The sequence below is a fragment of the Myotis nattereri genome (genome assembly GCF_964212035.1).
Source record: "Myotis nattereri genome assembly, chromosome: 8".
Classification (NCBI taxonomy): domain Eukaryota; kingdom Metazoa; phylum Chordata; class Mammalia; order Chiroptera; family Vespertilionidae; genus Myotis; species Myotis nattereri.
The window spans coordinates 45,213,667-45,240,854 of record NC_138083.1 but is presented as its reverse complement, the minus strand read 5'-3'; the positions used below and the strand labels follow the sequence as shown (position 1 = coordinate 45,240,854).

The 27,188-nt window shown below is 38.8% G+C and overlaps 1 protein-coding gene across 1 annotated transcript in view; it reads right to left on the bottom strand.

Annotated features, from left to right (window-relative positions):
- ZCCHC2 (zinc finger CCHC-type containing 2) overlaps window positions 1-27,188 on the bottom strand; it is a gene marked incomplete at its 5' end in the record, with an annotated part of 57,686 nt that overhangs the window by 6,754 nt on the left and 23,744 nt on the right. The window contains 8 exons of the mRNA XM_081096660.1: window positions 2,142-2,270; window positions 6,992-7,086; window positions 7,708-7,772; window positions 9,117-9,252; window positions 18,513-18,570; window positions 20,636-20,719; window positions 23,540-23,634; window positions 26,326-26,438. Coding sequence (XP_080952786.1) covers window positions 2,142-2,270; window positions 6,992-7,086; window positions 7,708-7,772; window positions 9,117-9,252; window positions 18,513-18,570; window positions 20,636-20,719; window positions 23,540-23,634; window positions 26,326-26,438 — 775 coding nt within the window. The remainder of the gene's footprint in view (window positions 1-2,141; window positions 2,271-6,991; window positions 7,087-7,707; window positions 7,773-9,116; window positions 9,253-18,512; window positions 18,571-20,635; window positions 20,720-23,539; window positions 23,635-26,325; window positions 26,439-27,188) is intronic.

Sequence of the window (27,188 nt, the reverse complement as noted above, 5' to 3'; positions counted from 1 at the left end):
CCTTTTCATACCCTTAAAATCAAGGCTTTTAAAAAAATAAATCATAGTGGATATTCACCCCCTGCAGGTTTAGAGAGTCCCAAGTAAGTTTTCATTTAGAGAAGGCTCATTTAGTCACTGATAACTGAGCCTATCCAAAAAAGGGCAAGTTCCTCTATACAGGCCACCAACTCATCCTAAAGATGACAAAAAAGGGATGCTGTAAAGTAACCCAAGGGTACAGATGTACTCGCAGATCAGAAATGCAGTGTTGCTGCAGACTGTTAGAATTAAGGGGTAGAGTCCCTGCATGTGACACTTGGTATGACTTGAAAATAATTGCAAAATAAAGAGTGGCTAAATGTATGTGAGACAGCAGCACAATTGCCACCGTTTCTTAGACAAGACTTGACGCTGTAACACAGACGCTAGGGTCTCAGAGAGCTGTAGCTTGCCCAAGAGAAGCCACATGTGGTTTAAATGCTGTGTTCCAAGGATCTCCAGAGATCTTTAAGTGACCTAGAGAAATAGTTTACTACTGCCCACCAGCACAGGAAACCTTATAACCAAGATGTCACCAATCAGAGATCGTCACCATGTGTAAAAAATGACATCCTCATCCAACTTATACATTTTTGAGATCTTACTTCTAGAGCAGAGTGGGGACTTCTGATACTCCATTCCTTAAAAGCAACAAGAATCCTGGCAAAAACTGTCAAAATCAAATTTTTCAGAACTCTGGAGATAAACGACTTGCAGCAGTCTGAGGAGTATTTATTCAAGAAAAACAGCTGAATCTCAAGAATCGTGGCATTTTACCTTGCCTAATTCTATCTCACTTTCTCCAGCTCTGAAGTAGCTTTGTAAACTATCAGTCTTACAACTACAGTTATTATGAAAACCAGCAGCCTAGCAGCCACAAGAAGCATGGGTTTGGACCTCTCTAAAAGCCATGCCCAAAGAAATGTCACTATTTGACTGTTTGGCAGCTTCAGTTCACTCTATGTTAACAGATCTTTACTCACAGGGCATTGGTCACAACCAATCAGCAGCAACTATTTAACAACTTGGCTACCTGAGGCAGCATTACCAGTTAGGGCTAACAAAAGGAAAAACTTAAGAAGAAACACTGGAGAATGAGATGTCCATAGGGAGCTTTGAAACGCTTCTGATATATTCTTAGGAATCTAGAAGGTCACACTCACTGTCTAGGGCTGTATGCTTGCCCAGGAAATACCTAAGAAGGCTTTCTTTTTTTGTTTGTTTTTTAAAAATATATTTTATTGATTTCTTACAGAGAGGAAGGGAGAGAGATAGAGAGTTAGAAACATCGATCAGCTGCCTCCTGCACATCTCCTACTGGGGATGTGCCCGCAACCCAGGTACATGCCCTTGACCGGAATCGAACCTGGGACCTTTCAGTCCGCAGGCCGACGCTCTATCCACTGAGCCAAACCGGTTTCAGCCCTAAGAAGGCTTTCACTTTTGGGTGTATTTGAGCCTCTGTTTAAGGAGGAATTGAAGATATAAAACTTTCAAAAAAACAAATACCAAAATGGCAGAGTGTAAATCATAAGTTATCAATAATGACAGTAAATTTAAATAGATTAAGCACTTCAAATGACAAAGATAGGCAGAATGGCCAAAAAATCATAACCCAATTATATGCTGTCTATTAGAGACACACTTTAGATTTAAAGACACAAATAGGTTTAAAGTAAAAGGATGGAAAAAGAGGTACCCTATAAACAATACCCCAAAGAGAGCTCAAATGGCTATCTTACTATCAGATAAAAATTAAGAAAAAATTGTTATAGGGACAAAGGATATTTTATAATGATAAAAACATCAATCCATCAGGAAGACATTAAAATTATAAATATATATGTGCATCCAATAACATATAAGTTTTTAATCTTTCTACACTAACTGTACATTTTGTTATGACTGTCTTCTATTTAATTTCATATGTAGTGAAATGTTTAAAAAAAATCAACATTGCCAGGACCTGCTAAGTCAATGGTCCATACACTCTTTATACCAATTAAATTAAAAATCAATAACGATATTTATGAGAACATAAAATTACTTATGTATGACTGATTTTAAGAGACAACACGTATTACCCTCCACTACCCCCATGTTCACTCCAAAGAGCAAACCTCTGTCTTTTTCTTCTTCACTTTCAAAACTCTCTCTTCCATCATGTCGTGGGCTAGAGGGAGAACTGTAACTCTCTGAAGATGTTTCTCCACATGTGTCATGTCCAGATCCAATGTCCAAATTCGCATCTAAAAATAATAATTCTATTTTTAAAAATCATGTTAAGTAAATTAAATTCTGAATTGAACCAGTAGAAATAAGTTACATCTGCAATTTTTTGTTTTTGTTTCAGTTTTCCTACAATTACCTAAAAAGCTGGTATCTAACCTAGGTAAAAATTCACTATTAAATCACAATTTTAATTGAAAATAATTTATAAATACATTCTTAAAACAACAAAGGCAGAGGAAAATGTCAATCTTATTGACTTTAAAAAAATCAGAGTTAAGGTTCTTTGTAGGGTCTTGTCCAATAACAACAGCATACTGGGCCATTTTTGAAGTCTAAATATTTTAACTTCTCAGAACTTGTTGGACATTCATTCCTTAAAAGACCTCAAGAATAGAACTGATTGCCAAAAATCCCCATTCAGTTAAAATTACTATGCCTGAGTATTCAAAAGGAGTAAAATCCTATCTAGTGGACTGAGAAGCTCTTTTGAGTTCTGCCTAGAAGCCAAGGTGACACAGAGGCAGTGTTGGGGGTGAAGTGCAAAAGCTGTCATGATCAATTAGCTACATCTCTTTTGAATACAGAGGCGAGATTATTGGTATACCTAGTATTGTACATTCCTGCACTGCCCCTAATTTAGGGTACTGTCCTATTCATTTCTGTAAATCTATAGTTCCTACCTTGCAACAGCATTCAACTTGCTTAGTGAATAGTTTAGTGCATAAATCCTCATAAGAGGGATTTCAGAGGGATCTTTTAGAACTATAGATGAGTGAATTATTTCCATGGCAACTTGGTAAAACCAATGAAAGGTAATAACTATTAATCACTTGGACAAAATATGTGTTAGAGAAAAGATATGGTTTGTGATGACCAAGTTAGTTGACTAAGCTATGCCTTTTGAATGGACTAAATTTGCAGCAATTGTTAAAAGATAACCTAGCCTAGCCCAACTACAATAGTGAATAAATACTGAATAACAATAAAGTCATTAAATATTGCTAATTCCTTTTGAGTAATAAAATGCCAAACTACCACAGAAAAACTGAACAAAATCTCATGAGGCTGTAAGTGGCTGAAGAGTTATTGGGCAAGTAATGATTTTACAGAAAAGTTATCTGGAGTATACTTATCCTAAAAAAAAAAAAAAAAAAGGCTAATATGCAAATCGACCAAAAGGCAGAATGACCAGTTGCTATGACACGCACTGACCACCAGGGGGCAGACGCTCAACACAGGAGCTGCCCCCTGGTGGTCAGTGCGCTCCCACAGGGGGGAGTGCTGCTCAGCCAGAAGCCAGGCTCACAGCTGTTGAGCGCAGTGGCGGCAAGTGGATATTCCCCAAGGGGTCCCGGACTGCGAGAGGGTGCAGGCCAGGCTAAAGGTCCCTACCCACCGCCCGCCCCCCCCTCAGTGCACAAATGTTGTGCACCGAGCCTCTAGTGTACAATAATAGGTTTTGAATTACCAGTCACAGTGTGACCAAGGGATGCACATCAACACCAATGGCTACCCAGAGACAAATTTATGTACCATGATGGCCAAAACCTGGCATTAAATTGGACTAACAAAATTGGAAACTCTAAAACTGTGGCACATATGGAACTTCTGCATATATATATTTCAACCAGCATATAACAAAATTAACAATTTAAGGATTAAGAGAATCAAAGATTCAACATGACAATCTCAAACCAAAAATGACAGGCTAAAAAGGAAACCAGTGGGATCAGGTGAGCTGAGATTTGCTCACTAAAACTCAGACAGTGAAACTACAGAATGTGTGTGCATGTGTGCTTTTAATGCAGCTATTTCTCAAAATGACACAATTTTAAAAATTATTTTCTTTAGATTATATAGCTAGTAAACATTCAATGCACCAAATTATCACATATTAATCTGTAGTTTTCAAAGAACTAAATACATAAATCTACACTAAACATAATTTTCTCTTTTTGAACATCTCAAAGGTACTTAGGAATTGTGTAGAGTCTTTGGAATTTTTATGAGAAATTATGTGATACCCTAGAGTCAGAAGGTGTGAAGGTGAGGATATGCCAAAGGATATTCCACAAATCGCCCTTATAAATAGAGATATAAACTTCTTTATTTGTTATCATGTCTCACAGGGTAAAAGATCATGCAAGACGACAAAAAGCAAAAACTTACATTAGCCACTATTCTAACAATAAAAATCCTGGCTATTAGTATATATGAACAAATAGAAATTACACTTAACTGTTTAGGTACATCAGAACCACAATTAAATAAAGTCAGAGACATTTAAATCACTAAAGCCTTTTAAAAGAAATTGAGAAGTCAACCACCTCATTCTCCCCAAGCTTTTTGGTGCCACAATCAGCAACAGAAGGGCAGGGTGGAAGAAACACGGGTGATACACTGTAACAGAGTTCTTAATAGTGTAGACAAGGTAAATCGTACATCTTTTCAGCAGAGAGAATTAATGCATGAAGTTTTAAAGCAAAAACACTGTAAAGAATACTGATGATGACCAGCACTGAGAGCTTTTGGGGAGGCAGCCACATGGAGGGGGACTGTGAGGGGTTATTTTGTTCCTTTTTGTACCTTTAGAATGTCAAACTACACTAATGTATTATTACTCAAAATAAAAGTTAAAATTTTAAATTAAAAACAAATAATACTTATCTTAAACTAGACTGGATTATTTAAAGATCTGAATAACATACAAATCAGAAGGACCCAATATTTTCAGTTTCAATCTAGTATCCACATTTTATGATATGCATGATTGTTCCATAAAAAAAGAAATCAAAATATATCATGAGTTCACTGAATGCTTTAGGTAATTCCTTGATATCTTAATATTTTAAGGAGAAATAAACAAGAGTTTTTCATAAGTTGGAGACAGCAAACATCTGAGCTACATTTGACATCAATGAGACAAGTTGTACAAAGTATATTTTATTTATAATCATGCTCTATAACTGTAAGTATATATGAATCAGTGACATGTATATACAAGATAAAACAGACAGAATAAGGTTTATCTTAAACATCCTGAAGTTGTACTTTCATAATATTTGAAAACAGAGAAAGAAATTGGAACTTGAGATATTATTAAAAAGTTCTTAATCAACTTTATAGCACATGTGTTTTCTTTTAACCTAGACTAGTGAAAAGGAACTAAATTATTGAACACCCATGTACTCGGTGCTAGCTAAATGCTTTCACAATACATTTTTTACAATCCGGTAAAGTAGGCATTATTCCTATTGTACAAGTGAGAAAACTAAGGCTTCAGAGAGGCCACACATTTAAGAAAGTGGTGGAGTACAAGATTCAAACACGTATCTGTCTGAAAATCCACACATTTCTCCTCTGAAAATATGAAGCTAAAAAGGAGAGAAGTGTCACAAACTTCTTTGGTGAGCACCAGTTCCCAAATTATGTGAGACAAGAGAGTGATCTTGTGACGGTGGTATGTATAAGGTGGGGCAAAAGTAGGTTTACAGTTGTGAGTAAAACAGTTTTTCTTGTATTATTTACTTATTATTTTTCCATACAAACAACTGCAAATCTCCTTTTGCCCACCCCTGTATTTGACAAGAGTTTTAACTGGAAAATGACCTGATTTATTGTATATGCTTTAGAAGACAAAATGGTGGCAGTGTAGAAAAAAAACTTGAAGGAGGCAAGAACAGACAGGGAGACCTGGCAAAAGCTATTTCCAATCATCCATTGGCAGAGACCTTTTGTCTTATTTCAGCTTTTTCCTCCTCCTTTTAGCTGCCATTACCACAGGAAACATCAAAATGTTAAAATATACTCCTAAACAACATGGTTTTTTCCCCCCATGCTATTTCCACCCCAACCCCCCCAACAAAGACAGCTCAGTTAATTTATTCAATGAGTTGGTCTGATGATTTTATAGTCAAAATTAACCACATTCCTTTATTCAATCTTTCTAAACAAATGTCTAGTTAAAAAACACTCCATTAAAAATATTCTGGTTATTTATGTTGCATCACACCTTAATGTAGTAACATTTGAATAACACCTCAATTTAAAATCCTTATTTGTGCGATCAGTCCAGTATTAGGTACACAAATGCACAAAACATTCTCCTAGTAGTCTGTGGGCTTGTATTCTTTTTTATCTTTACTATTGATAGTAAAGGTAAACTAACACAGAAAAATTATCAATGAACCAGCAGAAGGGACATCTCTCAGTCAAATGAACACATAACCTTTCACCCCAAAATAAAGGGACCTTAAAATAACAATGGGTAAACGAAAACCACACAAATCTAGTACAATAAGAATGAGGGTCTGAATTCCTCTAAAGTACCATAAACTCTCAGGACAGTTATTAAACATGAAAAAGTGAATAGATTCTAAAAATGACTTTCTATAAGAATGGGTCCCAGTTGCCAGGAGGGTGGGAAAGGCCTGCCAGGTCTCCTGGACCTCTCCTCTGGAGCAGGGACCAGCTTGAGACGGTAACAGGTGAGGAGGCTGCTGGCAGCAGAGGAGAGAAGAGCTGGGTCAGCAGAACTGTAGTAAACTCCATGGACAAGTCATATATCCTACATTAATGCCATTAATTAATACTTCAGAACTGTTTAATTCAGACACTGCTATTCACATCGACGCAGGATAAAAGCATGTCAGGATTTGACATAACAGCTCAATTCCTACTACAAAAGGTATACTAAAGACATTTCGGCGACGGGTATTTGAAATAAGTACATTCTTACCTTTCACAGAACCACCCTGGGCATGCTGAGGCGTGGAGAGTCTAATACCATTTATTCTACTATTCAATCTGTTGTCAGTTTTCTTAATTTTCTCTCTAAACCAAAAGTATACAAGTTACCAACAGTTTTATAAGGTTCTGCAGAGAACACATTAAGAACAATAGTATTACTAAAATTCCCCTTATTTTTATAATTAAAACTTTTTTTAGTAAGGTATACTCTAAAAGCAAGATTTGATGTACAGCCGAGACCGGTTTGGCTCAGTGGATAGAGCGTCGGCCTGCAGACTGAGGGGTCCCGGGTTCGATTCCGGTCAAGGGCATGTACCTGGGTTGCGGGCATATCCCCAGTGGGGGATGTGCAGGAGGCAGCTGGTCGATGTTTCTCTCTCATCGATGTTTCTAACTCTCTATCTCTCTCCCTTCCTCTCTGTAAAAAATCAATAAAATATATTTAAAAAAAAAAAAAAAAAGATTTGATGTACAGTTCTGAGAGTTTTGCCCCTCCAAACTGAATATAATACAAGAGCTTTATTTTTATCACTTGCATATGTTGATTATTCTGCACTAAAAAATAAAGCCTAGAGGTAAAAATATAAAGAAAACTAATGGAAAGATACTACTTATACTACATAAATTAAATGTGCCCAAAATCAAATGCTGTATGTTGCCCCTTCTTACCAATTTCTATTACTGGAGACATTAAATTGAACCTACTTTTCTATTTGTGGCTTTCCTTTCTTCTTATTTATTGAAGATAAGCTTCGTTTTTCACTTGAATGCTAGTGGAGAGAATAGAAAGAAATCAGACTAAAGTTAACACCTCACTTTGGAAGGTATCCTCTTATTCTGCTATCAAGATTAAAATGATACATTCCCAGTTGTATATTCTAATAGATTTTTATTTTTCAACTTATTTTTGAAGTTACCTACCAGAACCACTAAAATTTTTATAATCCCCGACAAATACTTAATATTGTTAATCATGAGAAGAAAAATATCTATTTAGTATTTTGCTTTAAAAATGGACTTGAATTTTCTTGACTACATAAAACACAATCAAGTGATTGTACTTGCTATAGGTTTACTTAGTATTTTCTTAAAGTTCAGGTTGGTAAAACTGCGATACACAATTTTTTCAACTAACAAGAAAAGGTGTGCAGGCACTGAAGTGAAGGCAGAACAAGTTTAAACAATATACTCTGAAAACAGGCCATAAAGTAAGTATGATTAAGACAGTGGTTCTCAACCTTCTGGTCCTTTAAATATAGTTCCTCATGTTGTGACCCAACCATAAAATTATTTTCGTTGCTACTTCATAACTGTAATGTTGCTACTGTTATGAATTGTAATGTAAATATCTGATATGCAGGATGGTCTTAGGTGACCCCTGTGAAAGGGTCGTTCGACCGCCAAAGGGGTCGTGACCCACGGTTGAGAACCGCTGGATTAAGATAACATACACTTTCTCAAAATCTGCTTTAATGCTTTAGTTCATGAAAAAAAATATTCCAGTAAAGGTTAACATTTGAATCTGAGTATTGTCCAAAAATGAAAATCTGGTTAACAAATCTATTCTTTAGAGAGAAAGTGGTCCTCTCCAGGACTACAACAGCAAGCACTCTCCCTGCACCTGGGGTGCCATAGTACCTGAACACTCTTGAGAGCCCTGTGCTTTCTGATCCTACCATACCCTAAGGGAGCGAGTATGTCCTCATTATACTCAGGAGGGCCAGCAACTGGCCCAACTACTCATGAGGGGAGGTCAGTTTCAACATTCACATCACCAGTAGCAATATAGTGACAGAAATGTGAATTAATTCTTTCAGAAGCAAAATATTGGTATAACAATATAATGTATCACTAGTTAGAATCAATGTTTTAGGCATCATATTAAAATGTATTAATTTTTTGAGCAATAAAAGTAATCTAAATAAACTTTTTCAGGTCTCAGAAGAGCTTAGATCATATAAACCAATTAAATTTGAAGTTTAACACAAACATTCCTTCAGTCATCCTTACCAGATATACTCTCTGACATAATAATGCTTACAGAACTCGATTCTTACTGAGTAGCAATGCTTTAACCGTATGGCATGAAGACAAAACAAAGCCCTCATAAATACCTGGTCAGCTAAGGCCGCACAGTGCTCTGGGTGCTGAATCATAGTGCAGCTTTGGCTCCTCCAGTCCACAATGCCATTCTCTTCAGAATACTGCATGGACAGCCCATCCAATGGAGAACAACTTGTACCAACGGTGCTATCAAAAGGAAAGTTTATACAAATATGAATATCTGTTCTCAATAATCTAACCTACTATATCATACAATGAGGAAGCTATGGTAACACTTTCTTTACTATATACAAAATACACTACAGGAAACAAGTATATTACGAGAATAAACCAGTACACAGCTATGTTACCTATTTAAAAATAAGCCCCTGTCTCTAAGGAGATTAATAACAGTTGTGGAGGAGAAACCAAGACGGTGGCATATGTAAACACCGGAAATTGCTGCCTCGCACAACCACTTCAAAAATACAACTAAAAGACAAAATGGACATCATCCAGAACCACAGGAAGGCTGGCCGAGTGGAAATTCTACAACTAGAAAGAAAGAGAAAAGCACACTGAAACTCAGAGGAGGTGCAGTATGGAAGTAAAGTGCAAAGGTATGGAGGCGCACACGGAAAGGGCTGGCACTGAGGACGCGGTTGTCTCTTTCAATCGGGAGGGAGACACAAGCTCCAGACTGCTCTGAACTCCAGTTCCGGGCAAGTCCCTGGGGACCCAGACTCATACGGGGAGAAACTGGACTGTCTGGCATCGAGCAGAACTCGAGGGCGGCTTTCTCTCAGAGGTGCTTGCAGCGATTACTGCGTAACAGTGAGACCCGGAGCCTCTTAGGACAGGGCTGAGGATCAGCCATAGCTGTTTGCTCCACCCTGTTGATTCACTGAGACCCCATCCCACCAAAGCTGTGGCAGAGGCTTTTGCATATGAATACCCTGGCCCTTTGCAATCTAAAATTACCTTACTAACTGCAGCTGGGTCAGAGAGACCTAGAACATCCAAGAGAAGGCCCAAGGCCCCATAGCAGCTTGCACTGCTTCACAGCTGGGCCTCATCTAGGCACCTCCAAACTCCAAACAAAGAAGAGGAATCTGCAGATCTCTCCGTAGCTCCTGCTGGGTAGACTCAGGAAGAGGCTAAATTACCACCTTCTTAGAGATCCAAGAGCCAGTGTACCCAGTGGTCAGAGTGGACCATCCAGATTATAACTCCTCAGATCCATAAGGGACACATTCAGGGGGTAGACTCAGTGAGCACCAAAGCCCCACTGAAGCAAGTCTTGCCCCAGAAGGGTGTTTCCAGCACAGAAGTTCTCCCACGATAACCACAGCTGATTCTCACAGCCAATTGGCCTGGAGGTCAATTCCTCCCAGTGATACCTACAACAATCAAGGCTTAACTACAACAAGACTGCACAAAGCCCACAAAGGGGTGTACCAAGAGTGTCCACCTCAGGTAATTGGGGAGGCTAAACCACTGGGCCCTATAGGACACCTAGCACACAAAGCCACTCTACCAACACAGGGAAGCAGCCAAAATGCGGAGACAAAGGAATAGGTCACAAATGACAGAAATGGAGGAAAGCAAACTACAGGATATAAAGTTCAGAACCACACGTATAAGGTTTTTCAAGAATTTTCTAGAAACCGCCGATAAATTTAGTGAGACGCTCGAGGATATGAAAAAGGAGCAACTAGAAATTAAGCATACACTGACTGAAATAAAAAATATTATACAGAGACCCAACAGCAGATTAGAGGATCCTAAGAATCAAGTCAAAGATTTGAATTACGAAGAAGCAAAAAACACCCAACCGGAAAAACAAAAAGAAAAAAGAATCCAAAAATATGAAGATAGTGTAAGGAGCCTCTAGGACAACTTCAAGCGTACCAACATCTGCCGGGAGCCGGTCCATGCTTGCTGTTTCAAGGGACCTGGCATATATGGCATACTGTTCTTAATATGTTTGCTCACCTTCTTGGCACTATGTGTTTTAACCAAGGTCTCTGAGAAAGGTTGTTTCCCCAGGTAGGGATTTTCCCCTGAAGTTAGGGAGGGAATAAAACCTCTTAACTAAGTGCCAGGCAGGTAATTAATCACTTTACTAACAATCATGCTTAAGCTACATAATCTTTACTCCCTGGAATGGAATAAGAAACGCCCTAACCTTTGGAATAGAGATTGATAGGATTGGAATCAACTGGTATAAATACAGATGTAACAAGACAGAAATTAGAAGACAGAACCTACACAGAACCTAGAGACAGAAGAACTTCGCTGGAGAGAACATGGCAAAAGATCCTGGACAGAACTTGGCGAGAGAACCTGGAGAACCTGGCTGGAGAACGTAGCAAGAGAACATGGACACAGAACCTGGCTGGAGATCCTAACCAGAACTTCATTGGAGATCCTGAACAGAACTTGGCTGAGGATCCTGGCTAGAGAGCCTGGCTAGGCTGCTGATCAACTGAACGCTGTCTCCGTGTCATTCCTTCTTCGCCGACTCCGTCCACACCTTTGGGGAACCCTGGACCTGCTGGGGTTGGACCCCAGCAAACATCCAAATTATAGGGGTGCCAGAAGAAGAGAGAGAGCAAGATATTGAGAACCTATTTGAAGAAATAGTGACAGAAAACTTCCCCTTCCTGGTGAAAGAATTAGACTTACAAGTCCAGGAAGCGCAGAGAACCCCAAACAAAAGGAATCCATAGAGGACCACACCAAGACACATCATAATTAAAATGCCAAGAGCAAAAGACAAAGAGAGAATCTTAAAAGCAGCAAGAGAAAAACAGTCAGTTACCTACAAGGGAGTACCAATACAACTGTCAGCTGATTTCTCAATAGAAACTATGCAGGCCAGAAGGGAGTGGCAAGAAATATTCAAAGTGATGAATAGCAAGAACCTACAACCAAGATTACTTTACCCAGCAAAGCTATCATTCAGAATTGAAGGTGAGATAAAGAGCTTCACAGATAAGAAAAAGCTAAAGGAGTTCATTACCACCAAACCAGTATTATATGAAATGCTGAAAGGTATCCTTTAAGAAGAGGAAGAAGAAGAAAAGGTAAAGATAAAAACTATGAACAACAAATACATATCTATCAACAAGTGAATCTAAAAATCAAGTGAATAAATAATTTGATGAACAGAATAAACTGGTGAATATAATAGAATCAGGGGCATAGAAAGGGAGTGTACAGACAATTCTTAGGAGGGAAGTGTGTGGGGGGGTGCAGGAAGAGATTGGACAAAAATCGAACACCTGTGGATGAGGACAGTGGAGGGGGGGGTGGTAAGGGCAGAGAGTGAGGTGGGAACCAGGTGGATGGGAGCTATGGTGGGAAAAAAGAGGAACTGTAATAATCTGAACAATAAAGATTTTAAAAAATATAGCAGCTGTGTATTGTCTTTAGACTCTGTGCAATGGCCATCCTATACCACTTATAGTTGGAGTGTAACCCCAATCTTGAGAGAATCACTAAGTACTACATACATCTAAGGCATGAGAAGAGACAGGATAATGTGTCTGAAAAGGAACAGACAATAGAAATAGACACAAAGAGAATCCAGAATGAAGTTACTGTGGGAGGATTTTGAAACAATAGTGCTTAACAGGATCAATGATTACAAGAATATTGAGAAATATAAAAAAGAACCAAATTTAAATTCTAGAACTGTAAAATGAAACAAAATTAAGAAATGAATGGATAGATGAAAAAAAATCAGTGAAGAGGAAATATGGTCAGAAAATAGATTGGAGCACTGAGAGGGAAAAAATATGGAAAATGCAAAAAAAGTTTAAGAGACATGGGACATGGTGAAACGTCTAACATAGGTACTCCAAGTCTTAGAAGAGGGAGAAAGAGAATAGGGAAGAAGTAATATCTGCAGAGACAATGGCTCGGACTTCTCTAAAACCAAAGGTATCAAGCTTCAAACTCATGAAGCAACAAAGAAAGCTATAAATATATTGTAGAAAAACTACTGAAAACCAGACAATGAAAAAAATCTAAAAAGAGCTGAAAAATGCACACAAACTACCAAAGAGCAACTATAAGACTAAACAATGGATGCCAGCTGTCTTAAATTTGAGTTTCCCCTAAAAAAACAGAATCTAGAATTTCGTAGTTAATCTGGGGGGTGATCCCAGGAAACAGGATCAAGGAATGGGTGAATGAAGTAGGAGAGGAAGAAAAACCAATGTGAGTGGGTCCATTACTGAGGGTGCCACTATAAACAACAGCAGCTTAAACCAGCTGTGACCTCTCAGAGTTATCTACCCAAAGGACAGGAAGCTGGATCTCCCCCATCAGTTGACAACTGACCCCACCCCCCAGGCAAATTAACTTGTACTTCTTGAGGGCCAAGCAAGGCCCAAAGAATCTGCATAAGCCCTGGGGCAGAAGGTGGAAAATCTTGTGGTACGGGCTTGTGGTGGGACAACAGTAATGTGAAGGGAGTCAGAAATAGTATAAATGACCGACTTTATGTAATTTGCAGAAGAAATCAGAGCTGGGCTAAGGGGATATGATGTAAGGGACCAAAGGCATTATTAGACTGGAAGACAGTAAAACTAAAGGTATACCTCAGAGATATTGTTGGTTCCAGACCACAGCCATAAAGCAAGTATCACAATAAAGCAGGTCAAATTTTTTGGTTTCCCAGTGCATATAAAAGTTATGTTTACACTATACTGTAGTCTATTAAGTGTGCAATAAATAGCATTATGTATAAAAACACAATGTGCATCCTTAATTAAAAAATACTTTATTGTTAAAAAATGCTAACCACCATCTGAGCCTTCAGCAAGCTAAAATCTTTATGGTGGTGGAGGGTCTTACCTTCAATTTGTACATGACACAATATCTGTGAAGTGCAATAAAATGAGGTAGAGTTTCAAAGTGCTAGCAGAAAATAATTGCCAACCTAGAATTTTATACCCAGGAAAAATGTACATCGAAAATAAAGGCAAAATAAATATTTTTTACAGATAAAAACAAAGTGAGTTCACCACTGGCAGATATGATTATAGGAAATAACTCAAGGTTTCTTCAATTAGATGGAAAATGAACAGTGATGGGTAACTAGACACACAGGAAGGAATGAAGAACAATGGAAAGGTCAATGCTAAATAAATAAAAAAAGGTTTCATGAGGTTTAAAATATAGACAGAATTAAAATACATAACTGCTATAGTTTGTAAGTTGGGAGAAGATAAGTGAAGTAACTGGAGATCTTCACATGGTATGTGGTACAAGTACAACGAATATCACATCTTTGTAAGTTAAAGATGTACAATATAATCTCCAGGATAACCAACCACTAGCATAATTGAAAAACAATGTATAATGATCAAGACTAATAAAAGTAAAAAGAATTTTTTTAAAAAAAAGGAGGAAAGGAGAAAACAGAGAAAATACACAACAAATAACAAGCAAATAATAAAATGGTAGAATTGAAGGATGGGAAAAATGGCGGAGGTATAAGCGGACATGTCCTGTGCCTTGTCCTGGAGCAGATAAGGGTGAGCAGCTGAAACGGGTAACATTCAGCCCGAATAGGTAGAGGATTTTCAGCTGAGAGACTGTCTGCAGCTAGGAAAGACTGAGAACCCCCCAGGGAAAAAAAAAGGACGGTTGGAGACTGCGGCTGAAGCCTCTCCTGGTGCGCCAGCTAAGCAGCGGAGACTGCGCCATCTTGGGTGATTGTTGCCGGCATCCAGAGACCAGCTACTAACCTGGAAACAAGGGATCTCAAGCAGCGTGACTGCGTGAACTCAGAAGAGCACTGCTTCTTCTCACAGAAAGGTTGGACATCCCCTAAAGGTGCGGTTTGCAGTTCGGGTTGGAGGGAGGACCGAGCTCGCGCGCGCGGGGCGGAATCTGCGCCCCACAGAGTCCGCAGCCGCTGGGACCAGCGTGACCCGCGAGTGGGGAAGGGGCCCCACAGGGCTGCTGGCAGAAGGGAACGCGAAAAATGAGCCCATAGCTGGACTGGATGTAAAGGAGCAGCCTTGGACTTTGCCAATCTGCTGGCTGCTTGGTGCCAGGGGCGAGTGGGCGCGCGGAGACTGCGCGCGGAGACTGTGCGCAGACCTGGAAGGTGGAGGCTTGTGAATTCGCACAACTATCAGGCTCTTGTTACAGTTCCCCTTAGATCCGTGCATTTGATTATTAAACCCAGCGCATGGGATTCCCCAGTTGGGGTCATTCGCAGAGCCTGTAGGGGAAAGTTCTTTTTGGGGAGCCTGGGAAACAGCGGACAGTGGCAAGGAACCAGCTCTGGGCAGTGGTCTTTCCTGAATCAGTTGGGAAATACCATAGAGGACAAAACCCTACTGATAGAGAGGACTTAGAGCCTCGGTGGTAAATCCAGACACACTGCCACCCAGAGGCAGAGCCACGAACTGTCTCTTTTGCCATCACAAATAAAGGCAGTCTGGTAAAAAAATACAACCTGCCTTAAAATCAGGTCTGTGGTTTACTGCACGGAGGGACAGTGTATCGCAGGGAAGTTCAACACTCCCCTGAATGCCTGGCAGGACTGAGGCGTGCCAAAAAGAAGAGTGGAAGATCTGAAGCACCTTCACTTCCAAATATTTTTATATATATATATTTTTTAATTCTTTTTTCACCATTTCATTAAGAACCTATTTTATTTTTTTTTATTTTTTATTTTTTTCATCACCTGATTTTACCTTTTTAATTACTACATTTTTTAACCAGTATTACTGCTATCCTTTTACCATTTTTTCAAGTGTCATTTTATTTTTTATTATTATTTTTTTTATTTTTCTTTATTTTATTTTGGGATTAGTGTTCTACACTCTATTTTCATCGTTCCTTTAGCATCATTTCTCTCTATTTCACATTTACCCTTAAGCCAAAACTCTCTTCCTCACTTTTCCCCTTTTGTTGTCCTGTTTCTCTTACCCTATTCCTGCTTTGGATTTTACCTATTCCTTCTTTCTACCCACTGTCTAAATTTCACCCTACTTATATATCTAATTTCCATTCCCTCGCTCTCCCCATACAAATAGCCTCTTCCCCACCTCTATTTCATTCTCTTAATTTTTTTTGTTTTTTTTTTTTTGTTTTTGTTGTTGTTGTTTTTTTTTTTGGTCTTTTTGTGGTTTTTTTTTTTTTTTCTCTCCCTTTTCCCAATCTCATTTCAGCACTCCTTTTTGTTTTTTATTTTTCTCTCTAATATTTTTCTCTTTTTTCTTCTTTATCCCCTAATTCTCATCGCTCGGGGGGGTCACCTTTATTTGGGGTTATTAATATTGTGAATGCATTTAGTTTGGTGCCTTGTACGTTGTGCCTTGTTGTGTTGTATTTTGTGCCTTTGAATCAGCGCAACAGAGAGAGATCTACATAACCAAACACCTTGAGAAGAGAAATCATGGTAAAACAAAGAACCAACCCAAATATGAAAGAAAAACAGGCATCTTCAGAAAAGGAAGTAAACGAAATAGAGGCAATGGAGGCAAGCAACCTGTCAGAGAAAGAATTCAGAGTAATGGTCATAAGGTGGATGAAAAGAATGGAAGACCAATTCAACAATATGTGTAGAAACCAAGAGGAAATGAAGAAGAACCAAGAGGAAATGAAGAGAAACCAAGAAGAAATGAAAAACGACATCACTGCCATAAAGAACTCAATAGAAAGCATCAACAGTAGACTAGAAGAAGCAGAGGACCGTATCAGCGAGCTAGAAGACAAGGTAGAAAAAAATACCCAAACAGAACAGCTTCTAGAAAAAAAAATTAAAAAGCAGGAAGAGAGCCTAAGAGAACTCTGGGACAATGCTAAACGAAACAACATCCGAATAATAGGGGTGCCAGAAGGAGAGGAAACTGAGCAAGGAATAGAAAACCTGTTTGAAAAAATAGTAACAGAAAATTTCCCTGATATAGGGAGGAAAAAACTCACACAAATCCAAGAAGCTCACAGAGTCCCAAACAAAATGAACCCGAAAAGACCGACACCAAGGCACATAATAATTAAATTGGCAAACACCAACGACAAAGCAAGAATCTTAAAAGCAGCCAGAGAGAGACAGAAAGTTACCTACAAAGGATCCCCCATCAGACTAGCGACCGATTTCTCAACAGAAACACATCAGGCAAGAAGGGAATGGAATGAAATATACAAAGTCATGCAAAGGAAGGGTCTGAATCCAAGAATACTATACCCAGCGAGGCTATCAATCAAAATTGAGGGTCAAATCAGGAGCTTCACAGACAAAAATGGTCTACGGGAGTTTATTACAACCAAACCAGCAATGCAAGAAATGCTAAAGGGTCTGCTGTAAATAGAAAAAACAGGAAACAAAGAAGGAACGCAGCGGTAAAGAACAAAAATGGCGACTAACAAGTTTCTATCAATAACTTTAAATGTAAATGGATTAAATTCCCCAGTCAAAAGGCATAGGGTAAATGAGTGGATAAGAAAACAAGACCCATATATCTGCTGTCTACAGGAAACCCACCTCAGAAAAAAAGACGCACACAGACTGATGGTGAAGGGATGGAAAAAGGTTTTTCAGGCCAATGGAAGTGAAAAAAAAGCCGGGGTAGCAATACTTATATCTGACAAATTAGATCTCAAAGTGAAGGACATAAAAAGAGATCAAGAAGGCCACTTCATAATACTAAAGGGAGCAGTCCAACAAGAAGAAATAACTCTGGTAAATATATATGCACCCAATATAGGAGCACCCAAATACGTAAGAAAGCTTCTGGAGAAGATCAAGGGAGAGATTGACAGCAATACAATCATAGTAGGGGACCTTAACACCCCATTATCGCCACTGGACAAATCCTCTAAACAGAAACTCAGCAAAGAAACATCAATCCTAAATGACTCACTAGATCAGATGGAATTAATTGACATCTTCAGAACATTTCACCCCAAAGCCACAGAATATACATTCTCCTCAGGTGCACATTTGTCATCTTCAAAGATAGACCATATATTGGGTCACAGACAAAGTCTCTTCAAATTCAAGAAAATTGAAATCATATCAAGTATCTTCTCAGACCACAAAGGCATAAAACTGGAAATCAACTACAACAAAAATAATCCAAAAAAATCAAACACATGGAGACTAAATAGCATGCTATTAAACAACGACTGGGTCACCAGTGAGATCAAAGAAGAAATAAAAAACATCATGGCAACGAATGACAATGAAAACACAACAATCCAAAACCTATGGGACACAGCAAAAGCAGTCTTGAGAGGGAAGTTCATAGCTCTACAAGCCTACTGCAAGAAACAAGAAACAATGAGAATAAATGACCTAACTCTACAACTCGAAGAATTAGAAAGAGAGCAATAAAATGGTAGAATTATAGCCAACTATTTATCAGTAATTAAAGTAAATGAGATACTGATTTAAAATGCACAGACATCTCTCCTTTTAGGAATTAGATACTTACTTCACTGTGGGACACTTCCCGGTGTGTTTCTTATGTATTATGGTGTGCTGTAATACATCTAGAGTGGAGGAAAAAAATTTGTTATACTAAAGGCTTCTGCAAAAGTCCAACAGGATCATGCAACTAATTTATGTGATATTAACATTGTCGACAGTCCTTACAGAGTGCTTTTCAGAGAAAATTCCTTAAAGAATAAATTTTTCAAAAGATACAATAAATGACTGAATTTCCTTAACTATCCTCCAAAACTATGAACGTTTACTAGGAGCATGCCACTGCAAAACTATAACATTCAATTTTAAGCTCCTTTTTTAAACAATTAAAAAAGTGAAGTGCCTCAAATATTAAAAATATACATCTGTTAATATAACACACACCCATGTACCCACATCTCAGATGTCTCTATGCCTCTTTTTATTAAGAAACAAAATATCACAGAAGCAACTAAAGGCCCTCTTCCATTCAACTCCCTCTCTCTACCGAGGTGAACTAGTGAAAATATTTCAGCAACTGCTTTTTATTTTAACTACCCATATATGTATTGACAAACACATTCAGTGGTGTTACATGTCTGAATATACTATAATTGTTTTAAGTGTCATCTAGCATGAATATGAGTATGTCACAATTTACTTATAACTTTATTAACATTTAAAGCATTTGTGTTAATATCCATTTGCTATTACACATAATGGTACCTTGAGAACCCCAGTCCCTGTCCCCGACACAGGGACAATTTTCACACAAGTAAAATTGCCGGGCAGTAGCATAAAATTAATTACCTCTAAGTTCACTACACAATGTCAAAATTCTGTCCAAAATAGTTTTGACAATTTATGTTCCCATCAGCAGATGAGAATTCCCATTACTTCATATCCTTGATGTCAGAAAAAAAATGTTTTGCCAATCCAAAGAATGTGAAAGGACATCTCATTGTTTTTATTTTTAAAACTAGAGGCCTGGTGCATGAATTCGTGCACGGTGGGGTTCCTCGGTCTGGTCGGCGATTGGGGTTGTCTTACCCAGTCCCAATTGGGGCCTATGGGGGCCAGCCAGCCAGGGAGGGACTGCAGGAGGGCTCCGGAGCATGTATGGTCCTCTCACCCAGACCCTAGCAGCAAGCTAACCTACCGGTTGGAGTGTCTGCCCCTGGGTGGTCAGTGCATGTCATAGCAACTGGTTGAGCAGTCTACCGATTTTATTCATTTTTATTGAATTTATTGGGGTGACATTAATAAAATTATATAGTTTTCAGGTGTACAATTCTATAATATATCATCTGTATATTGTATTATTATTTTTTAATATATTTTTATTGATTAGAGAGAGGAAGGGAGAGGGAGAGATAGAAACATCAATGATGAGAGAGAATCATTGATTGGATGCCTCCTGCATGCCCCCCCCACCCCAACTGGGGATTGAGCCAGCAACTCAGGCACATACTTTGACCAAAAATCGAACTGTGATCTCCTAGTTCATAGGTCAATGCTCAATCACTAAACCACAGTGGGCATGCAGGTCATGCTTCACCTTGTCAAGAAAGCCTTCTTATCCCAGATATTAATGTTTAAATGTTTAAGCTTTATATCTTACATATTACATTAAGTTTATATGTTACATGTAATTTGTAATTCACATCTAATTACATATATACTAGGGGCCCAGTGCACAAAATTCATGCACTTGGGGGTCGTGGGAGGGGGGTCTCTTGCAGCATCAAGCCCCCGCCGGCACCCACAAGACCCTAGGCCTCGGTGCACGGAGTTGTGGGACCCGCCTCTGCAACGCACTCACAGTGTCAAGTCCCCGCCCACCCGCGCACACCTTGCCGTGCACGCAGGTCCGCCCACCCACGCGTGCCTGCTGTGCACGCAGCCTCCTAGTGATGGGATGCTACGGCGTGAGGCCATCACCACCACATAGGCTTTTATCATATAGGGTAGGATTTTTTATTGGAAAGCCTGGATAGTGTATTCTTTCCCTACTTATTTGTAATGCTACCTGTCACATTCCAAGTTTCTATATGTCTGTTTCTCAGCTCCTTAACCTGTTCTAATGGTCCGTTTGTCTATCCCTGTTCTAAAACCAGGAATAAGGACTTATTCCAGTGAATTGACATTTACCTTCTTCTTGACTTGAAGCTTCTGAGCTGTCTTCTTTTAAGTGTTCTAATATCTTGGAAGTCTTCAGAGAAGGTTGTAAATTATCTGTAGGAAGTATTTAATACAATTAACTTTTTAGGAAAATTATGATAAAGAAAACAAATATAATGATTATTTTTCTCCCAGGGAAGGCTAGGGTGGAGTTAGTAACCGAGTACATTTCTACCACATAGAACCTTTAAGAAATAAAATGACATAGCACAAAACACTGGGCTAGGAGTGGGGACCCTGATTTGTGGAGACAGTTCTCCTCATAAAAACCACAGGACTGAAGCAGATGCTTGACATCTGTCAGTCCCCCATCCCCACCCCTACCCTGCATGCTCAAGTGCTTCTCAAACATTTGTAGTGTTATGAAACTTTTTTAAATGTCTAATTTGTTGTGGGTCATTACTTTTATAAAATACAGTAATAATGTTGTGGCAATATCAAAAGAGTAGGTGTCTACTCTCAGTTTCGTTCCTCTATCACAGACCAGTGACAACCATTTGTGGACCAGCACTGACCCACAGAAAACACGGTTAGAGCAATGGATTAGTTCTCCTTTTAAATACAGAAAATACAGCAGGATTCCAGAGTTCAACATTTGAAGTCATTTAGGAATTTAATATTTGTTTTCTCAGTTGTCAGGATGTGGAATGTTGCTCTCTCTCCCACAGGGGATAAAAACGTAAAGCTCTTATTTTTCAAAAGAGCGAGGGTAAATTAACTTTGACAGTAACGTGTTCTTTGGTGAAACAGTTTCGACATCCTGACCAGATTGTCCATAATCTCAAAACGTGTACTTTAAGACATTATTTTCCCAACAACTTGATATCTTAAAACAAGATCTACCAGCTTCTTTAGCATTCACTGCTCATGTCATTTAAATACTACTAAGCTCTCAAGATGAGTTTTCTGTCATTTATGTATATACTACTCACTTGGGTGAGTTTTCCTGGGCAGCCTATTAAAGCCTGAATTAAAAGTTTAATTTTGTGCACCAATGCCTTTTTAGAACTAATCAGGCATGATTTGTAAGTAAGTAGTCAATAAGAAGTACTTAAACTTGGTGTAAGGAGAAAGCACTGATTGTTAAATCTATACATTCTAGAACAGCGGTTCTCAACCTGTGGGTCGCAACCCCTTTGGCGGTCAAACGACCCTTTCACAGGGGTCGCCTAAGACCATCCTGCATATCAGATATTTACATTATGATTCATAACAGCAGCAACATTACAGTTATGAAATAGCAACGAAAATAATTTTATGGTGGGGGTCACAACATGAGGAACTGCATTTAAAGGGCCAGAAGGTTGAGAACCACTGCTCTAGAATGACCAGGATTCTCTTTTTAAAAAGCTATTGTCACCCTAGCTGGTTTGGCTCAGTGGTAAGAGCGTCAGCCTGTGAACTGAAGGGTCCCAGAGTCAAGGACACATGCTGGGTTGCAGGCTCGATCCCCAGTAGGGGGCGTGCAGGAGGCAGCCAATCAATGATTCTCTCTCATCATTGATGTTTCTCTCTCTCTCTCTCTCTCTCTCTCTCTCTCTCTCTTCCTCTCTGATATCAATAAATATATACATATATATATATATATATATATATATGTATATATTTAAAAGCTATTGTCCCTATTCAGATGTAAATTTAACCATGGAGTTGTTCATCTTCTCTTAGTCTAGTATTCAAGAAGAGTCATTAATTCTAATTGCTACTTATCTGTTTAAAATATTTAAGGCATACATATACACACACAGATGATTCAAAACTTTAAAAATTAACCCATATGTTATAATATCCAATCATATTATTCTTTTACCTCTTTTCCACCTAAAATTGAGAAAACATGTAGTTTCTTTCCCCTTTAAATACAGGAAAATATGACTTTTTTGAAAACAGAAGATTAAAAAAACACAACTCAGCTACTTACTATAGTGGCTGCGCTTAAAATTAGCAGAAATTCTCCTAAAGCACACAAAAATGTTACTGGCAAAATATTATTTTTAAAAGGTAACTGATATAGATGTGTATAAAACTAAACACAAGGCAGACTGTGATGAATGCTGAAACATAAGGGCAAAATCAAACTACAGGAACATAAGAAAAAACTAGAAACTTCATGAGGTAGTATTTCAGTTGGGTCTTAAAATAGGTGTGAGTTTAACAGACTGTGATAAAAGAAGCATATTAAGTTTGGGTGCAGAATGAGCCAGAACACTAGGACAGGAAATGGCAGGTGTATTGAGTGACTGCCCAGCCTTCCAACTCTGAAGGTTTTGAATAAGGGATTAACAATTTGATCTCTGAGATAATCCTGAGATAGGGTAAAGTACAGTGAGAAATTAGAATATAAGAGAAGAGCTAGGCTTTGTATAGTTCCTTCATGAAAGAAAGAAAAAAAAAAAGCCTCACTGACAACAACGAGCTTGGTAAGGAGATGGTGAAAAGGAAGGCGTCCTTTCTCTGGTGTGGCTTAGCCTTTAAATGACTGCATAGGAAGAGGAAAAACTTTCAGCCTGGGAGGCTGGGAGTTCATCATGGGAATAGGGGACACAGGGGGAAAGGCGGAGTATAAGAGTATGTTATACATCAAGCAACCAGCACTGTGGCAAGGTCTGAAGGAACCTGGTGATCCTGAATGCCCATGAGTTAAAGAGACTTGTCCCCAGGCTTGGAATCAGTCTGTTTTGTGATAGTAGCTTTTACACATTATTTTCTTTAAAACTGCAGCATAAAATTCACTTAAATCTACCAATGTTTCTTAATTGTAAGCTACTATTCCTTGACATTAACTGAAATGACAACCCCATACAAGATGGCATGGTGAAGCAGGAAACCCAAGCAAGAAAACACCAGACTTCTAAAGAGAAGCAGGATGCTTACTGAGGCTGTGTCGAGGGTCTGAGGATCTGGATTGAAAAAAGCTGTGGACTTTCTGACTCTGGAGAAAAGCTTGTGATGAGGTTGAAAATAGCTGCCTGCATATAAAAAGAAAGGAGATTTGTTAATTTCATCTAATATAAATACAAAAAAGTCACAGTTTAGACTGTAAAGCAAACCTAAGTGTCAGTTTAATTCAGGTATAAAAAAAATAGTTTTCCGCCGAAACTGGTTTGGCTCAGTGGATAGAGCGTTGGCCTGCGGACTGAAGGGTCCCAGGTTCGATTCTGGTCAAGGGCATGTGCCTGGGTTGCGGGCATATCCCCAGTGGGAGACGTGCAGGAGGCAGCTGATCGATGTTTCTCTCTCATCGATGTTTCTAACTATCTCTCTCCCTTCCTCTCTGTAAAAAATCAATAAAATATATTTTTTTAAAAAAATAGTTTTCCTAAGAAAATGAATATTATTTTCTAATATATTTCCCACAGAAGGAACTGAATAAAAGTTAACAAAACTTATTTGCAAGAATCTAATAAAACAGGCTTATTTTTAATTTTGTATAATCTAATGGTAAGGTTTCAATTCTGGCAAAAGGTGTATACTACTGCAGCCTTTTGCCCAAGTGGGCCAGCCTTTCTGCTCAGAAAAAGTACAGTTCTCATAGGTGTGACTTTTCATCATTTGGTGTATCATGAAAAAAATACCTTCCTACACTCTGAACACAGGAGGTGGGAAGTCTGGGACGCTAAGAGTCCGGGAAACTATGGAGCGTAGTGGTCAGGTCAGTTCCAAGCATTACTGCTACATCCCAAGGCATGACTAAGCAAGGACTCACTCCAGTGTGTATCACACCATGACTCTAGGCCAGGGGTGGGCAAACTTTTTGACTCGAGGGCCACAATGGGTTCTTAAACTGGACCAAAGGGCCGGAACAAAAGCATGGATGGAGTGTTTGTGTGAACTAATATAAATTCAAAGTAAACATCATTACATAAAAGGGTACGGTCTTTTTTTTTTTTTTTTTAGTTTTATTCATTTCAAATGATCCGGCTCGCGGGCCGTGGTTTGCCCACGGCTGCTCTAGGCTGTTATCTTTGAAAACCAGAATTCCTCATATTTATTAATACAATTAAAATATTTCAACGGGAGGTCTTCCCTACAAAAGGGACCCTACAAAAAGGGGCAGTTACAGCATAGTCTAATGCAGTGGTTCTCAACCTTCCTAATGCCGTGACCCTTTAATATAGTTCCTCATGGTGTGGTGACCCCCAATTTCATTGTTGCAAATTGAACATAATTAAAGCATAGTGATTAATCACAAAAACAGTATGTAATTATATATGTGTTTTCCGATGGTCTTAGGCGACCCTTGTGAAAGGGTCATTCGACCCCCAAAGGGGTCGCGACCCACAGGTTGAGAACCGCTGGTCTAATAGCATGTTTACTTACTGATCTGAACACCAGCTCAACTACTGAAAAGCTGAATCATCCTAAACAAGCTTTTTAGCTTCAATTTCCTCATAGGCAATACTACCAATTCTTCAAGGTTATGACACTCAAAAATATATGTAAATTAAACTGTCACCCTGATGCTTAATGTACAAATCCCCTTCCATTGTTTTTGAACACTTTATTTTTATTTTTTAATATATTTTTATTGATTTCAGAGAGAAAGGGAGAGATAGAAACATCAATGATGACAGAGAATCACTGATGGCTGCCTCCCGCATGCCCCCTATTGGGGACTGAGCCTGCAACCTAGGCATGTGCCCTTGACCAGAATCGAACCTGGGACCCCTCCACTGAGCCAAATCAGCCAGGGCTGTTTTTGAACAGTTTAAATGTTCCCTTAAAATTTTAATTCTTAAACTCTTTCCCAAGGTTTTTGACCTATCATTCAGATTAATTATAAAGTCATTAAGTTCCACACTAAGATATGACCCTTATGGGCCAAAGTTGCCTTATACTTAAAGCAAACTTGCTTCTTGGCACTCAAAATGTGGAGGTAAATATTCAACAGGAAGACAAATAAAGGAAATAAATGGAAGAAAAGTTGAGATATGAAGTAAGGAGCTAATCTAAATTTCCAGGTCTGAACACATTACCTAAAATTAGGGATTAAAATCCAGATTCAGTGGATTCTCCATTTACATTTACAAACCAGTTGGTCAAAACCATAAGCAGGCACACCTTTGATTCAAGGCTTGAGTTCCAAGAGACAGCTCAAATCCTACCTGCACACACTAATTGCAAATCCACTATGGGAACCACACCTGAGGTACAGGCCCAGGCTTGAAATCAGGGTACAGACTGAACGCAGGGTGGGCTGTACCAACCTATCTCTACTTCACTTATAAACCCATTACCTATTTCTCATTTGCACTGTCCCCTATCTATTATAACTTCTGTATTTCTTAAGGGACAAATGATACAAATCTTAAATTCACAAACTGAGAATGAAGTATCTAACATTTTAATGGTGTTGAGATCACAAGCTAGCCATACAAATAAATTAAAAACTGACTCCCCCTCTGGGGGGGGGAAAAAGAGGTTTCACTGAATATTTGCATATTTTAGAAACAATCATTTCTGATTTCAGAGAGGTAAAGAGAACAAATGATAAAAGAATTAGTTTGGTGTCTTACTGTAAGTCAAGACCTAAACAATATAAGGATAAGACGACCATGTTAAAAAGTGCTCCAGAGAACGACTCTGTGATCTGCCTCAAGTCCTCCGGACAGCGGTGATGCCGTCTGTGACACTGAGTGCAGTGTTCAGCGAACTATTACCTTAAGATGGGCTCCAGATCAGGATGTCGCCGTTCCTCCCGCTTCAGTGACCCCTGATTCAGGGCTCTCAGGATGGTCTTGTCAAAAGTCTCTGAAGACAGTTCCTTGGGAAGCTGGAAAATAAAAAGAGCATGGTCAGGGTTAAGTTTCTCACCTGCTTGGTAAACCCAGGCAAAGGGGCAAATAAATGCCAACTGCTCAAGAACCACCCCAGAGCAGTTCCTTTTCTAAATCTTCACGGGGGGGGGGGGGGGGGGGGCCACAGGTTCTTCCACTAGGAGACCCACCGTCTGCTCTCCAGACACACCTCAGGGCTTCCCAGGGAGCAGGACACCCAGCAGCATTCAACAAGCTTCTGGAACACACTTGCAAATACCGCACACACCACAGTGAAGTCTCACCCACACCGACCTTCTTCAGTTAAAGGGAACATTTTGCATAGTGAAGCTATATTATTTTTATCCTCAAATAGTATTCTGAAAAGTGTTATCTCTGCCTTTAGTTATCACTTTTGTGCCTCCTTTTACCCTGAATCGCTGGTAATGTCTGATTACCTGTGCCAGACACCAAATAAAGAACTGGGTGTGAAAAATGGGGTAAAAACTCTTAATCTAATTTACATTTAAAAAAACAACCCACTAATTAGAGATTTAGTAACCTTTTCCTCAAAGTGATGGAGGTACCCTCAGAGCACTGTATAGGAAATCACACACAAAATCATCATCACTTGGACAAGAAAATTTTTAAGTTAAAAACAAAATTTTAAGAGAATATATTTAGTAACTACATTATTTTGAAAAGTTCTTAATAAAGTAATTCTATATAAAACTAACTTTCCAAGTCTTTCAAGAATTCAAGGTTTT